The sequence below is a fragment of the Mytilus edulis genome, chromosome 1 (assembly GCF_963676685.1).
Source record: "Mytilus edulis chromosome 1, xbMytEdul2.2, whole genome shotgun sequence".
NCBI lineage: Eukaryota > Metazoa > Mollusca > Bivalvia > Mytilida > Mytilidae > Mytilus > Mytilus edulis.
Genome location: NC_092344.1, coordinates 65,502,319 through 65,518,225, shown reverse-complemented (window position 1 = coordinate 65,518,225; position 15,907 = coordinate 65,502,319). Strand labels below are relative to the sequence as shown.

General features: G+C 31.8%; 1 protein-coding gene across 4 annotated transcripts; it reads left to right on the top strand.

Moving 5' to 3' along the window:
- Positions 1-649: 649 nt before the first annotated feature.
- Positions 650-14,363, top strand: LOC139487111 (DNA-binding protein P3A2-like). Of its 4 annotated transcripts, XR_011655759.1 has the most exons (10): positions 650-714; positions 2,263-2,535; positions 3,491-3,605; positions 4,301-4,436; positions 5,072-5,221; positions 6,072-6,230; positions 7,995-8,261; positions 10,468-10,675; positions 12,157-12,719; positions 13,985-14,363. XR_011655759.1 is itself a non-coding variant. In XM_071272109.1 (9 exons), the coding sequence occupies exons 2-9, from the start codon at positions 2,328-2,330 to the stop codon at positions 12,429-12,431; spliced, it is 1,518 nt and encodes a 505-aa protein (XP_071128210.1). In that variant the 5' UTR covers positions 650-714; positions 2,263-2,327; the 3' UTR covers positions 12,432-14,363. The 4 variants fall into 4 exon arrangements, 3 of the variants coding, with proteins under 3 accessions (XP_071128210.1, XP_071128216.1, XP_071128222.1); XM_071272109.1 differs by having other exon boundaries at positions 12,157-14,363; XM_071272115.1 differs by lacking the exon at positions 650-714 and adding an exon at positions 881-1,229 and having other exon boundaries at positions 12,157-14,363.
- Positions 14,364-15,907: the final 1,544 nt, after the last annotated feature.

Sequence of the window (15,907 nt, the reverse complement as noted above, 5' to 3'; positions counted from 1 at the left end):
AGCTAAAAGACTTTCATTTAAATTTTTCATTTTCAATAATTATTTGGTTAGGGTTTTTTTTCTGGCGCCAATTGTCGACTATGCCCGCACCCGTCAGTCTTCTTATTTTTCAAGAATAGAGGGCTGGTACGTGCAATATAAAGTACTATTGGATTGTACAATCGCAAGGGAACAGCAGAGCAGAATAAAATCTATAAAATGGGCCTTGAATATGAAGGAAATATATATTTAGTGAAAACAAAAACAAAAACAAAATATAGCTAATTAAAAATAGAGGCTGATATATATAAAACAAAATGTCTCTGCTTAAAATATCATTATGACAAGCCGTTGAGGATTTTTTCCCATAATACAACTAAACAGATTATTTTTTTTATATCAAGGATTTCCTTAAATAAATATATTTACAAATCGCTTGTTATGTGTCTTATGTAATATTCGAAAAACTATTTGAAGTTTGTTTTTATTTCATTTCGGGATAATTAAGGATAAAACTAATCGGAACGCACATTAACTTTGAATACCTTAAAATCTGCGTGTAGTTATTGTTCGTAGATTTATATTTTAAAATTTGTTTTCGAATTTTGACTTTTTCTGATGTATGTTAAATCGTGTTACTTTATGTATCGGATGGATAATTTAATCTGTGTAGTTAGTCATCGAAAGCGGATGAATATTCCTGCATCGAATTATTAATTTTGCTTTGTTAAAATGGTGAGTTTTTGATCTAAGGGCCAAAAATTGTGAAAACAAACACCACACCTGTTGTTTTCTTTTCTGATATAAACTTTTCTACAAATAATTTGACCTAAACTCAAGGAAATGTCCTCATAACATCAGAAAGTAAGTTTATTTTCTACTGTGCGCATGTCCCCATTGCAGTTGCCACTCGCGCACCTCCCAGAAGAACGATAAAATAATCAACTAAACGAGATATTATGACCATAAAATAAAGAAAGCAGTTCAACAACTAATTACAGTATGACTTCTTGTTACTGAAATAGTCTTTTGCAATCCCATTTAAAAGTTCTGAGCGATTTCCTACGGTGACCAATTCCTCGGACGCGCAAGTCCAAAGCCGGACGCATGTCATCTGAATCCAATTTGTTTTGCGCATGTTGACGATTTTTGACAGATAAATAGAAAGCAAGAAACACGTGGAAGTGTTTTCATAAATTGAGTCGTTGTATTATGACTAGATCATCAAAGCTTTTGGCTTTTTTCACAAGGTGCATAAAATAAACATAAAATGGCGACCATTTAAAAATTTGAATTAACTCCCTTACCAATGATATTTACATTTTTTACACTACAAACTGCAGTTGAAGTTGGTGACACTGACAGACACTTATAAATAGATATCACACGGGAATTTAGCTCAAATATTGAAAATCATTACTGATGATAAATTTTATGAGAAACTACTCCAGAAAAATTGCTAAAAAAGGGCAAAAAGCAAGTCCACAAAATAATGAACACAAATCTAAACTTGTTAATATAGATCTAATACTTTCAAATTTGCGCATTTTCTCATAAAATTTTTCTTTCATTATAGTCCTACTTATGATATTCCTTGACAGTAAGAAGGGATTTTTCAATGACATCTTTTATGCCATCTGCAACTGGTGTTTACAACTCGTTCATCAAACACAACTTGCAATTGCTGTATAAAATAGACATTTTTACACTTGTATGGAAATTTGTCCCCCATTATGTAAAATCACACAGGTTCCCGTAAACTTTGACATCATTAAAAGCATTTGACGTCACAATTAAAAAGTTGCTTGATATGTCAAAAGATGATTCGGGGTAGATCTAAGGTCATTCGGAGGCAAAATACAGCTAAAAAGTGTAAATAGGTTTATGTACATGTAGAAGGCTTACAAATGTTTCTAAAAGCTTATAAGTTCCAATGGATAAATTAAACTTGGCAACAACAATATTTGTGTAGTACACTAACAATGATGATTCAGCATGTCGAGTGCCAGTTGCAACAATGTATTACCTGTTACCTGCCATTTTATAGTTTACCGGTACTTTAAAAGGCTCTTTCAGGAAAATATCAAACAAAAAAAAACAAAGGTAATGTACATGTATTCACTGTTTTAAATTTTTGAAATGACTACTGCTTTGATATTGGCATTTGCCAATTAAGGAGGGTTACATTTACTATCGCTTGCTGTAGAAATTCTAGTATCTATTCCTATTGCTTAAAAGATCAAATTTAGGTACATTCATTGCAATATTTCCATCTTTTTGTAGAATGATTGAACAAAAAAAGGATAAAAAGGCTCGCAGAGCTAAATCACAGAAGCAAAGATTTCAACATGGAGTTCAAAATGAATACCATACAGGTGACAACTTCAGAAGGAATTCAGATTGGTCACCTGACTAACAGTAATAACAATGCCTATACTTCAGGTATGATGAGTGACGATATCAGTGAACCCAGTTCTCCAGAGAGTTCATTTGATGCCAACGACTTGTACAGTAATGCAGTTAATGATGATGTAACTGCACAGTTGGCTGCAGCAGGTAACTTTTATTCCATGTTGTGAAGTAGAGTAAAAAACATGAAAAAATTAGATGCCTTCTAAACATCTAGATTTATGTTTTTGGACAATAGCTTTTTGTCATAAAAATAGATTAAATGGCATCTTTAACAAAATTGATTGGATAATGCAGAAAGGACAGTATTTATAAATTGAAAACTAAAAACTAAAATTTTGACAAACATGATTGAACACTCACATTTTTATTTTTATGTTTTTGATGATATATTGTTCTTAGCAAAATGTATTTTTAAGTTTCTGACTGGACAACGTCTGTCATGAGTGTGTAGGTTTACCAGACATGTACCAGGAATTATCAAGGAGCCAGTGATCATTTCACTTCATAGATAAAGGTGATGAACTTGTTTGCATCAGTAAAGTTGACTTGCAATTACCCTTTTTAAAAACTGAAACAAAAGGTTTACCATATATATGAATTTTGTAATACATTAAGTATAGCCATCATTGTTATGAGATATTTTCAAATATAAAAAGGAAGATGTGGTATGATTGCCAATGAGACAATTATCCACAAAAGACCAAAATGACACAGACATTAACAACTATAGGTCAACGTACGGCCTTCAACAATGAGCAAAGCCCATACTGCATAGTCAGCTATAAAAGGCCCCGATAAGACAATGTAAAACAATTCAAACGAGAAAACTAACGGCCTCAAGTTTTTAGAGGACATGTATTTTTGACTGAAATTATCAAAATATATAAAAGGTTTCAGAAGTTTATTCAGTCTTCTTTATAAACTCTGTTTGAAACGTAACTCAAATAATTCTGCGCCCTTTAGCGGCATATAGCCTATCAATCAGAGATCGGCCGAATATAATGACTGACATTATTCAGGTTATTTGAAACCTGAGTTATTTTAAAATGTGTAATGTCTCCTGTGGTAATAACTTAGATTTACATTTTATTTTACACAGGACCTATTGGTGTAGCAGCAGCTGCTGCCATTGCCTCAGCCAGGAAGAGAAAACATCCACATCACTTTGAGACAAATCCATCAAAACGTAAACGACAACAGACCAGACTTCTGAGGTTGGTTTAAATGGTATTTCCCAGCTATTGCTGTTCATAAAACATATAGACGATCTATTTAAATTTATACATCTTCTGGAATCCTTGTAAAGTCATGAACAAATATTTGTTTGGGGGGAATAGGATTTCATGGCTAACTTTTACCTATAAATAATCATATCGCGGGCATTATAATGAATCCACGGTACATTTGTAGTTTAGAAAAAAAAATCTTGAATAGTTTGAGACAATTTCATTCTAGAATAGTTTGATAGCATTTAGTGTACAAAAAATCAACAAAACACTCTTCAAAGTCATGAAAAAGGATTACATGAAAAAAAATGAATGAACTCTTGGATAGTATTTCAAGTGATGTCAGTAATTTAGCCTAGGCTTAATGAAAAAAAAAAAAACAAGAAAAAAAACATCTTCATTTACAATTATTAAGTATGTAACATCCATTTTTAACTTGTCAAAAATAATGGTGTATCACTATTCATGAAAATATCACTAAACACCCACAGGAAAAACCCTAAATTCAAAGAGGCAACACTTTAATACATGTAGTTCATTTCAAAGTGAGGCCTTCAACTTGGAGCAGAATCTCCCTCCTGTCTTTATGGGGGTATTTTTAGATACATTTTGTCAGCTGCATTTTGTAGATTGAATAATTAATATATACATATTGTTTTCTTATACATATATGCTTATTTTAGGAAGTTGAAAGCAACAATAGAAGAATATACAACCAGAGTTGGACAACAGGCCATTGTGTTATGCTGTACTCCTGGTAAAATGTCACAATCTGTTCATGCATATAAAGTATTTGGATCACAACCTCTTGAGAGTGTGGTAGGTTCTAAATGTACATATGAAAGGAGATATTGGGTATGCTTCAATGAGAGACTAATAAAATGAAATTTAGTGGGCAGCATACAGTTGTCAACAATACAAATTTGTCTATACTTAAACTAAAAATGTCATATTTTTGACAGATTTGACCAAATGTAAATGATCTATGAAAAATTTACTGAAACAACAGGGTTGTGGTCATAATATCACACAGATATTGCAGCAGATATAGAAAACATTTCAAAACTAATTTGTTCTTATAATGCAGGTGTTTGGTATTCACAGCTTTATTTACTAAAAAATCATTGAACTTTGCCAGACTGAGAGTGTTCGGTTGTAAATAGATGAATTTTGAAAAAAATCTTAACTTTTCAGACAAAGAACAACAATGTAAACTCTATTCCTGTAGTTTACTTATATTCATGTATTGGTTTTATTCTTCTATTTCTTTATAGGGCTGTCTATTATTTGTCGATGTGTTTCCTTCTCAAAACTTAAACATTCCATTTTACAAAATAAATTTTAGAAATATGGCAATGAGCCATTATTCCAAATTTTGAGCACCTTTTTGTGTTTGCCTTGAAGCTAGCTTAGTTTGGACAAATGATGAGCAGTATTGTTTTATTGTTTTGCAGATTAGAAACAACAAACCAATGATCCTTCAGGACTTGGAGACATCTTTAGCAGAACAAGCTCCACCAAGTCAAGCAGATAATTCTGGTTTGCATGAATTACCTCCCCTGGTGATTGATGGTATTCCTACACCAGTAGATAAAATGACTCAAGTAAGATTATGAAAATAGGTCAGGTGTCTTCAAACAACCTCAGAATCTTTAGATTATTAACAAGAGTATTTGTATTGGGATTTGTTACAAATGACTAGTGCAAACTATTTTCTACATGTGAATAGGAACAACAAAATGAAATGAGGCATGTATTATTTGGATTTTATCAAGCAATTTGTTGATTATTTATCCTCTAGTGTCCTATTTACATGTATATAAGAATTTGTGATTAAAACCATGATTTAAAAGATAACAATTTCATTAAAAAAAAGATATTATGTTCATGGTATAAATTTATTCGTTATACTTTCAATTTGATGAACAAAGGGAAATAACCCAATTCATAATATTGCCAAAGAATGTTATTTTGATAGACAAAGTCATGACAGTCCAATATTTGATTTGTAGTTCAACATGTAAAATGAAAGCAATCTGTATCGGTTTATTCTAATTTACAGTAAATACATTGTAGATTTTTTGATAAACTAATTTTGTTAGGTTTCTTCATGTTTCATTGCTAAAATCATGAATTGTCGATTATTAATTTTCAAGCTGCCAATTGTCATTTAAATAAATCATAACAGTTTTTTGATTTTAAATTTTTCATTGTTTTTATCAAATGTTGATGTAAAAATATAAACAGCAAAAAAATGAATGTACAGAATTTTTGATAAAAAACCAAAAATCATTAATTCAAGATTAAAAATACTATTTTTTTATTTTTGTAGCACATGCTTAAAAATGATTTCAAGACAATAAATTTAAGTAGAATTTCAACATCAGTCCTGAATATGAAATGAATTTAACTATTTTATGATTTGTTACGACTTTTTAATGTTTTGTATTTAAGGCCCAGCTGAGAAATTTCATCCCAGAAATGTTAAAATACTCAACTGGTCGCAGTAAGCCAGGCTGGGGAAAAGAAGAATGCAGACCACCTTGGTGGCCTTCTGATTTGCCCTGGGCCAATGTCAGAAGTGATGCACGCACAGACGAGGATAAAAAACGGGTAAATGATTACACTCACAGAATATTTGACTCGATGAACAATTTTAACTTTGATATCACTTCACCTCTTTCAGAAATTACTGTGAATACAAAAATAAAGATGTGGTATGATTGCTAATGAGACAATTCTCCACAGGAGTCCAAAATGACACAGAAACTAACAACTACAGGTCACCGTACGGCCTTCAACAATGAGCAAAGCCTATACTGCATAGTCAGCTATAAAAGGCCCTGAATTAACAATGTAAAACAATTCAAACGAGAAAACTAATGGCATATTAATGTACAAAAAATGAATGAAAAAACAAATATGTAACACATAAACGAACAACAACCACTGAATTCAGGCTCATGACTTGGGACAGGCACATGCATACGTAATGTGGATGGTTAGACATGTTAGTGGGATCCCAACCCTCCCACTAACCTGGGACAGTGGTTTAATAGTTCAACATTAGAACAAGAGGGTTGGGATCCTGCTAACATGTTGTAATTTATTGTTTAACCAATTGGCTTGAAACTTTGTTGAGTTGTTCATATCTATTGACATAAGCTCTCTTTTCCTTATTTATAATTTTAGATTTTAAGTTTCCGATTTTGTTGTTGGTGAATTGTTTATATCTTTTGACATGAGCTTCCTTTTAAGTTTTATAAATTTTAGATTTTACATTTCAAAGTGATGGGGTTTTATTCATTATAAAAAGGGGGATTTTCCAATAACTCGAAAATGCTTTCTGCAATTTTCATGAAACTTTGGTGACCTTTATATCTATTGAAATAACCTTCCTTTAGTTTTTCATGAGTTTCTGATAGGACATTGAAAAGTAACTGAACTTTATTCTTTGAAAAATTGAAGGGTGTATCAATCGTTCATGGCCCAGCTGTTTGTTTTATAAATTTCTGATATGACATACATGTAGCAAAGTTATGGAACTTAATAAGTTGAAAAGTATCATGTGCTCATGGAGAAGCTCTTCATTTACTATTTTATCATTTATATCTAGGATTTCTATCAGTTCTCAATTCATCTATATAAATTATATTGTTTAAACTATGAAGAAATCAGGAGATCACCAAGGCCTAAGAAAGATGGATATCTTCCAAATTTATTTAATATTCAATGATTCTGAAAATATTTAAAAACACTTCAAGCAATAATAGATATCTTCTGAATTCCCCAGCTGTAGTGATTCTCCAAATGACAAATACTGTTGAGATACATCAAAAGACATAACCTTATTGACTCAGCACAGGCACATAAACAGTTGTCAGGGATAACACTAAACATTATAACATCAGTAACACAACAGGTGCCACATGTTGAGCAATAAATGCTTACCCTTTCGGAGCACCTGAGATCACCCCTATTTTTTGGTGGGGTTCGTGTTGCTTATTCTTTAGTTTTCTATGTTGTGTCATGTGTTCTATTGTTTGTCAGTTTATTTTTGATTTATGAGTTTGACTGTCCCTCTGGTATCTTTTGTCCTGTTTTTTTAAACTAGTTGTGTTAGATCTCAACCCTCCCTCTCCATTCAAATTGTGATCAGTTGATAACAAAATTCTCCCCTCTCAAACCCCCCAAAAAAGCATTAATACAGAAACAGTATTTACAACATCTACATTTGTATAATGCTGTTTTTTACTTTAGTTCTTGACATGTTCAAAATTTTTAACTAGATGTACGATTTGTTTGGCTTTTATTACATTGAAAAAGCTTCTTTACAGTAATAATAACTAATAATGATGATATTGTATTTATTTACAGGTATCATGGACTGAAGCTTTAAGAACAATTGTTAAGAACTGTTATAAACATCATGGACGAGACGATCTTTTACATGTGTTTCAAGACGATAATCAGAGTAGTGCTAACCAGACGCACCATGTTCACCATCAACCACAGAACTTTGGTGGAACAATGGTACAGACCATTAACAATCCTGATGGTACAGTGTCAATAATACAGATAGATGCAGCACCACAGTCAATTGTCACTTTACCTGATGGCACACAAGCCACTGTTGTACAATGTGTAAGTAGTTATTGTCTCCAGATAATAGAGTTGCACAGTACATATTTGTCTGTACATTGTTCTGTCTATCATCACTACAATTTGATAAAATTGAGAATGGAAATGGGGAATGTGTCAAAGAGGCAACAACCCGACCAAATAAAAAACAACAGCAGAGGGTCACCAACAGGTCTTCAATGTAGCGAGAAATTCCCGCACCCGGAGGCATCCTTCAGCTGGCCCCTAAACAAATATATACTAGTCCAGTGATAATGAACGCCATACTAATTTCCAAATTGTACACAAGAAACTAAAATTAAAATAATACAAGACTAACAAAGGCCAGAGGCTCCTGACTTGGGACAGGCGCAAAAATGCGGCGGGGTTAAACATGTTTGTGAGATCTCAACCCTCCCCCTATACCTCTAGCCAATGTAGAAAAGTAAACGCATAACAATACGCACATTAAAATTCAGTTCAAGAGAAGTCCGAGTCTGATGTCAGAAGATGTAACCAAAGAAAATAAACAAAATGACAATAATACATAAATAACAACAGACCACTAGCAGTTTCTATATTTGATAACATTTTCTATCTTTATTGACTCCCTTCAAATTTGAATGAAGTTATATACTTATATGCATATCAAATCTTTGGACAATTGAAATTTTCAACTTATTTAGTCAGGGGAATCAGATTTTTGTTTCTCTTGTAGGAGAATCAAATATCACATATTTATGAACAAATCGATGATAATTTATTCAATATACTGTGGATTCATTTATTTTCGTGGGTATCAATTTTCGTGGATAGAGAAAAAAAGACGTTTCGTGGTATACGTAAATTCGTGGATCGCCGAATACAACAACAAAAAATTAGATACGTAATTCGTGGATTTCTTTTTGATTGAGGAGATCATATAACCTCCTTGGTTTGATCAATAATAAAACAAAACAAAAAAGAAGGAATTCATTGAAAAAGTTTTGAATTGTCAAAATCCTTGCTTGGTCATTCTAGGTTAAATTGTTCATTGATAACTTCGATTACAATAATGGACAGAGACAACTAATTATTTGTTTGTTTTACAATTTATAAATTCTTGTCTGAATTCTATAAGGCATTAAAAACTTTATGATTGAAAGCTCATTTCCCTAATCACGATATAATAAACAGTGATATAAGTATAAGGTGTGAAAATAACATATTACCTATGGGCAATATCCCCGTACTTAATCCTATTGATTTTTAATCACTGGTAAACCAAACTATGACACTGTAATCAACAACTTGCAGTTATTTTCCATGAACAGTTTTAATCAATTTTAAAAAGTAAATTATCACTGATATTCGATATATTTATTATAGATTTAATCAAAATACTTGTATCTTCTTTCAATAAAAACTTGTGTTATGTTAAAATGTTTACCGCTAGTCAACACTATACTAGAACTGCATAACATAACCGGAAATAAACATCGGACTCCATACACATTTCTCAGGATTATTCTTCGTTGAATTCTTAAATTCGTGGTTCGCTGTGACCCACGAAACCCACGAAAATTGGTATACCACGAATAAAAATGAATCCACAGTATCCCATTTAACATGTTTTAAGGAAAAAGTTGGGGTTATGCTGGTTTTGCTCTGTCGGTTACCATATTTGTAACAAAATTTTTATTATTGCCTGAATATTTCACCTATACCTTTTACAAGATTTCCATTGGATTTTATTAACTAGTTGAGAATAGGTTTTAACATGTTAAACAGTTACTGAAGCAGGGGAAATAACTATTATTAGATTGTAACAAAAGTATCTATTGAGCATTCTGGCTTTATTGTTTCTTATGATTAATGGCTTGTTAACAATTACTAAAAGGGAAATGTAGTATATATACTTTGTTAATCATTGTTAATGAAATATTGTATTATAAATGCATAGATATAAGAAGATGTGGTATGAGTGCCAATGAGACAAATCTCCGTCCAAGTCACAATTTGTAAAAGTAAACCATTAAAGTCTTTCAAATTATTGATAGAAAATGATTTACAACTGAAGTTTGCAACCTTAGAGGAAGACAATGAAGTTCACACAGATACAATTTATTTTAGAAAAGAATATAATTGAGATGACATATTAAAAGAAAAAAAGCATTAAAATATTTATAAATGCAATTTATATATAGTTATAGAAAATAACTTTAATATATATTTATGTCATTTTGAATAGATAAATACACCTCAGCATGAAGCAACACAAGCAGTACAGACATTGGCTGAATCATCATCCAATCAAAATACAGATATGTCCCAGTCATTTAACAGTCAGATTGGTACTGTAAGTCTAGATATGGGAGGTGATAATCCTTCACAAATGGCAGCTCTTCCAATAAACCAGAATGGTCAAATCGTATTTACCAATGATGGACAGATAGGAGGTATATAAAAACAAATTAATATTTAATATTATTAACTGACTTCACAAAATTTATGTCAGAAATTGTTTTTGTGTATAAAATTTGTATAAAAATATCCAGTACCTGATACTTTTTTGTGACAAGAATGATAATTGACTTTGTAATGCTATAATTTGAATCCTACACATGCTTGGTAAAGGTTAAAAAATATATCTCATAATATAATTGGGCATGAATAGAAAACTTTTTACAAAATTTGTTTTTAATTTTTTATGCCCCATATATGGGTATTATGTTTTCTGGTCTGTGTGTCCATTCGTTTGTTCGTTCGTTCGTCACGCTTCAGGTTAAAGTTTTTGGTCGAGGTAGTTTTTGACGAAGTCTAAGTCCAATCAGCTTGAAACTTATTATACATGTTCCCTATGATATGATCTTTTTACTTTTAATGCCAAATTAGAGATTTTCCCCAATTTTCACAGTCCATTAAACATAAAATGAAAGTGTAGATAGGGCATCCATGTACTGAGGACAAATTCGTGTTTTATTATCATTTTATTCATGACAGATCTTAGCATTATTATCAAATTAAGACCTTGATTTACCTAAAAAAGTAATTTTCAATTTATAACATCACATTGAATAAATTATAATGTAAGAAAACTTAATTAATTTCTTGACAATTTTTAACCGGATTTTTGTGACAAAAATGTCGGTTATTGATTTGGGGATGTACGCCGGGCGGGCAGGCGGCAATCAAATGTTGTCCCTGCATTAACTCATGAACCGTTCAACCAAAGCTTTTAAATTTTAATATGTTGTTACTGACAACTAAATGAAGGTCAAGATCAATAATGGCGATTTTAACTTTTACCGTTCAGGAGTTATGGTTCTTGAAAGATTGAAAAATGGAGTTTCCAGTCGTGTCCGTGCATTTACGCATGAACTATTCTACTAAAGCTTCCCAAATTTTAATATGTTGTTACGGATGACAAAATGGAGGTCAAGTTCAATAATGACGATTTTGACTTTTACCGTTCAGGAGTTATGGTTCTTGAAAGATTGAAAAATGGAGTTTCCAGTCGTGTCCGTGCATTTACGCATGAACTGTTCTACCAAAGCTTCCCAAATTTTAATATGTTGTTACTGATGACAAAATAGAGGTCAAGTTCAATAATGACGATTTTGACTTTTACCGATTAGGAGTTATGGTTCTTGAAAGATTGAAAAATGGTGTTTCCAGTCGTGTCCATGCATTTTCTCATGAACCATTCAACCAAAGCTTTTGAAATTTTTATATGTTGTTACTGATGACAAAATAGAGGTCAAGTTCAATAATGACGATTTTGACTTTTACCGTTCAGGAGTAATGGTTCTTGTGATATTGCCAGGACACAAATAAATGTTAATAAATCCGGTTTGCTGTCGTTGTGACAGCCTCTTGTTTTTTTTATAATTGTTCAATATTAAATGCATAACCCAACCTTCTGCTTTATTCTTTTCAGGAATAGTAACTATCCCTGTATCCATGTACCAGTCAATGACAGGAACGTTAACAGCCATCGATCCCTCACAGCTGTCTCATTCAACGCCACAACTCACACAACAACAAATACAACATATACAACAACAGCTGCAGCCTCATCTTGCCCAACACCTTGGTCAGATAACCATGGTCTCGGCACCTAGTGAAACCTCTCCTATGGACATTAAACCACAAACATCATCAGTACCTGATGCCACTCAGGCTGTTGAAGTCATGACTGTTGATCAGCCATAGTGAATCTTGTTGTTTTGGTGCATAATTATAAACTTTATGTTTTTAAATTGTCGTTTTTGGCTTTGACAAAAAATGCTGTGTTCCCAGTTGGACAACTTTTATTTTTACTTTGTTAGATTTATTTTTAGGTGATGAAAGACAGTAAATATATGGAAGTCATTAAAAAAAACTCAATCAAAGGAAGCATTATCTGAGTATAGATTTATGAGTTCTTTTATTTTCACTATTTTTCTGTTTGAAAGATATTGTTCAGTTTTCCTCATCTTCATGGTGTATGAAAACTGCTTAGTATTTTTAGCTCACCTGGCCAAAGGGCCAGGTGAGCTTTTCTCATCACTTGTCTTCCGGCGTCCTTAACTTTTCTTCTCTAATCTTCTCTTCTGAAACTACTGGGCCAAATTTAACCAAACTTGGCCATAATCATTATTAGGGTATCTAGTTTAAAAAATGTGTTGCGTGACCCGGCCAACCAACCAAGATGGCCGCCACGGATAAAAATAGAACATAGGGGTAAAATGCAGTTTTTGGCTTATAACTCAAAAACCAAAGCATTTAGAGCAAATTGGACATGGGTAAAATTGTTTCTCAGGTCAAGATTTATCTGCCCTGAAATTTTCAGATGGATCAGACAACCTGTTGTTGAGTTGCTGCCCCTGAACTGGTAATTTTAAGGAAATTTTGCTGTTTTTGGTTATTATCTTGAATATTATTATAGATAGAGATAAACTGTAAACAGCAATAATGTTCAGCAAAATAAGATTTACAAATAAGTCAACATGACCGAAATGGTCAGTTGACCCCTTTTAGGAGTTATTGCCCTTTATAGTCAATTTTTAACCATTTTTCGTAAATCTTAGTAATCTTTTACAAAAATCTTCTACTCTGAAACTACTGGGCCAAATTAATCAAAATTTGGCCACAATCATCTTTGGGGTATCTAATTTGAAAAAATGTGTCTGATGACCCGACCATCCAACCAAGATGGCAGCCACAGCTAAAAATAGAACATAGGGGTAAAATGCAGTGTTTGGCTTATAACTCAAAAACCAAAGCATTTAGAGCAAATCTGACATGGGGTAAAATTGTTTATCAGGTCAAGATTTATCTGCCCTGAAATTTTCAGATTGATTAGACAACCCGTTGTTAAGTTGCTGCCCCTGAATTGGTAATTTTAAAGAAATTTTGCTGTTTTTTGTTATTATGAATATTACTATAGATAGAGATAAACTGAAAACAGCTATAATGTACAGCAAAGTAAGACCTTAAAATAAGTCAATATGACCAAAAAAACCCTAAGAAGTTATTGTCCTTAATAGTCAATTTTTAACAACTTCATAAAATTTGTAAATTTTTACTAACATTTTCCACTGAAACTACTGGGCCAAGTTCATTATAGATAGAGATAATTGTAAGCAGCAAAAATGTTCAGTAAAGTAAGATGTACAAACACATCACCATCACCAAATCACAATTTTGTCATGAATCCATCTGCGTCCTTTGTTTACTATTCACATAGACCAAGGTGAGCGACACCGGCTCTTTAGAGCCTCTAGTTTACAAAGTTTTAATGGTGAAATTTGCCAAAAAATATTTAGTTTTTTACCTTTAAAAATGTGGTATTGATTTAATTATAAAATTAAAGCTTTAGATTTATACCTTGAACTGAAAATTTGTGTGAAGAAAGCCCATATTTTTTTAACATATTTTATGGACACAAATTGAAATATTATTTTTGACCAAAAAAATCAAATCAAATGACCAGAGCTTTCTATAAAAATCTAACTTGAAGCACAGCACTTTTTTCTTTGCCTTAATTGTATTATACTGGTTATTTATGTTTGATATGAATTGCTATAATACAATGTCACAATTTTTAATGGAAATACTATTAATTTTATATAAAAAGTTGTAAATAAATATTATTTAAATGTATTTATGTTCTCTGTTTAACAAGCCAGATCACTATATGGGTATTTTGAATTTAACCTTCTTGTTGGAAACTACTTAAGATTGTGCTAACAACTGAAAGAAATACAAATAAGCTAGAAATGTGCATGAATTAACATTTAGGCATGTACAATCAGTTATAAATTGATGTAAATGAAAGCTATGAACAGTATAGGTATATAATAAGGAGTGATTCTTAGCATTCCACACATTAATATATTTATGTTTATTAAACCTCTCCGTATTTAAACATTAAATCATTATTAATCATCACAAGCAACAATCTAAACCAAGAAAGATTGTAGACCCGATATATGGTTATACTTCAATTAAACATTAACTCAATGGAAAACCCTAGATGGCCACAAGCAGTTTTCATGGCTTGGGATATGCCCATATGGTTAAATTATGCTTTTGAGATCTATATCTTCTCCATATTTAATCTCTGAAGATTTTCTAAGCCTAATAGTTATAGTGTTCCTTGATGTAGATTGATTAATTCCCCATTGCTGTTGTACATATTTAAGTGTTTCTTTTTATCTTACTTGTTTTTGATGAAGTGTATGCATTTCTCGGAGGAATTAGTGTGTCAGCAACAACAAAAAATGAGGTTGCACAAATCCGTGAATATTTTCATGACAAGGTATAGACCGAGAAACAAATTATCAGGGCTGAAATTTATTTCTTAATCAACGCTTATGATTTGGTGAATAACTGAAAAAAATAAGATAATTTTTCAATGTATATTAATTAGTAAAAGTATAAAATGATCACAGACTGTTAGTTCAGAGTGAAAATCCAATTATAATACCCGTAGAAGGTTCTTTTTGGTAACTTAGATTTGAATTTTAAAGTACGTGTATAACAATGATATGGTGTTTGTTTGTTTTTTATTATGATTATGTATTTTGTTTAACATAAACTTCATGGGTGCACGATGGATTGTCTGTACCTTCATCAATACGTTTTTACAAGAACAGTGGACTGAGAGGAACAGATCAATGCAGAGATGGACCAATATTAATCCACCAAAACACACAATAGATTGGCAATATTTTAAAAAAAAGTAAGGAAGTGAACAATTGAACTTAAATGAAACTTAAATGTTTCATAACGAGTGGGAATTGGATACACTTGATGTCAACTTGAGTAATTTTAATTTCGATATGATAGTAAAAAGTAAAATCACAACAAGACTGAACTCCTAGGTAAATTCAAAAAAGAAAGTCCCTTTTCAAATGGCAAAATTAAAAGCTCAAACACATCAAACAAATGGATACAAAATGTCATATTCCTGACTTGGTACAGGCATTTTCTTTTGTAGAAAATGGGGAATTAGACCTGGTTTTATAGCGAGCTTCACTACTCACTTGTATGACAGTCGCATCAAATTCCATTATATTGGCAAGTCAACGATGTGTGAACAAAATAAACCGACATGACAGGTAAAAATGTAAAAAATAGATGTACAACACACAGGCACTTGTCTCAGAATTTTTTTTTCCATATATACCTTAATATAACATAAA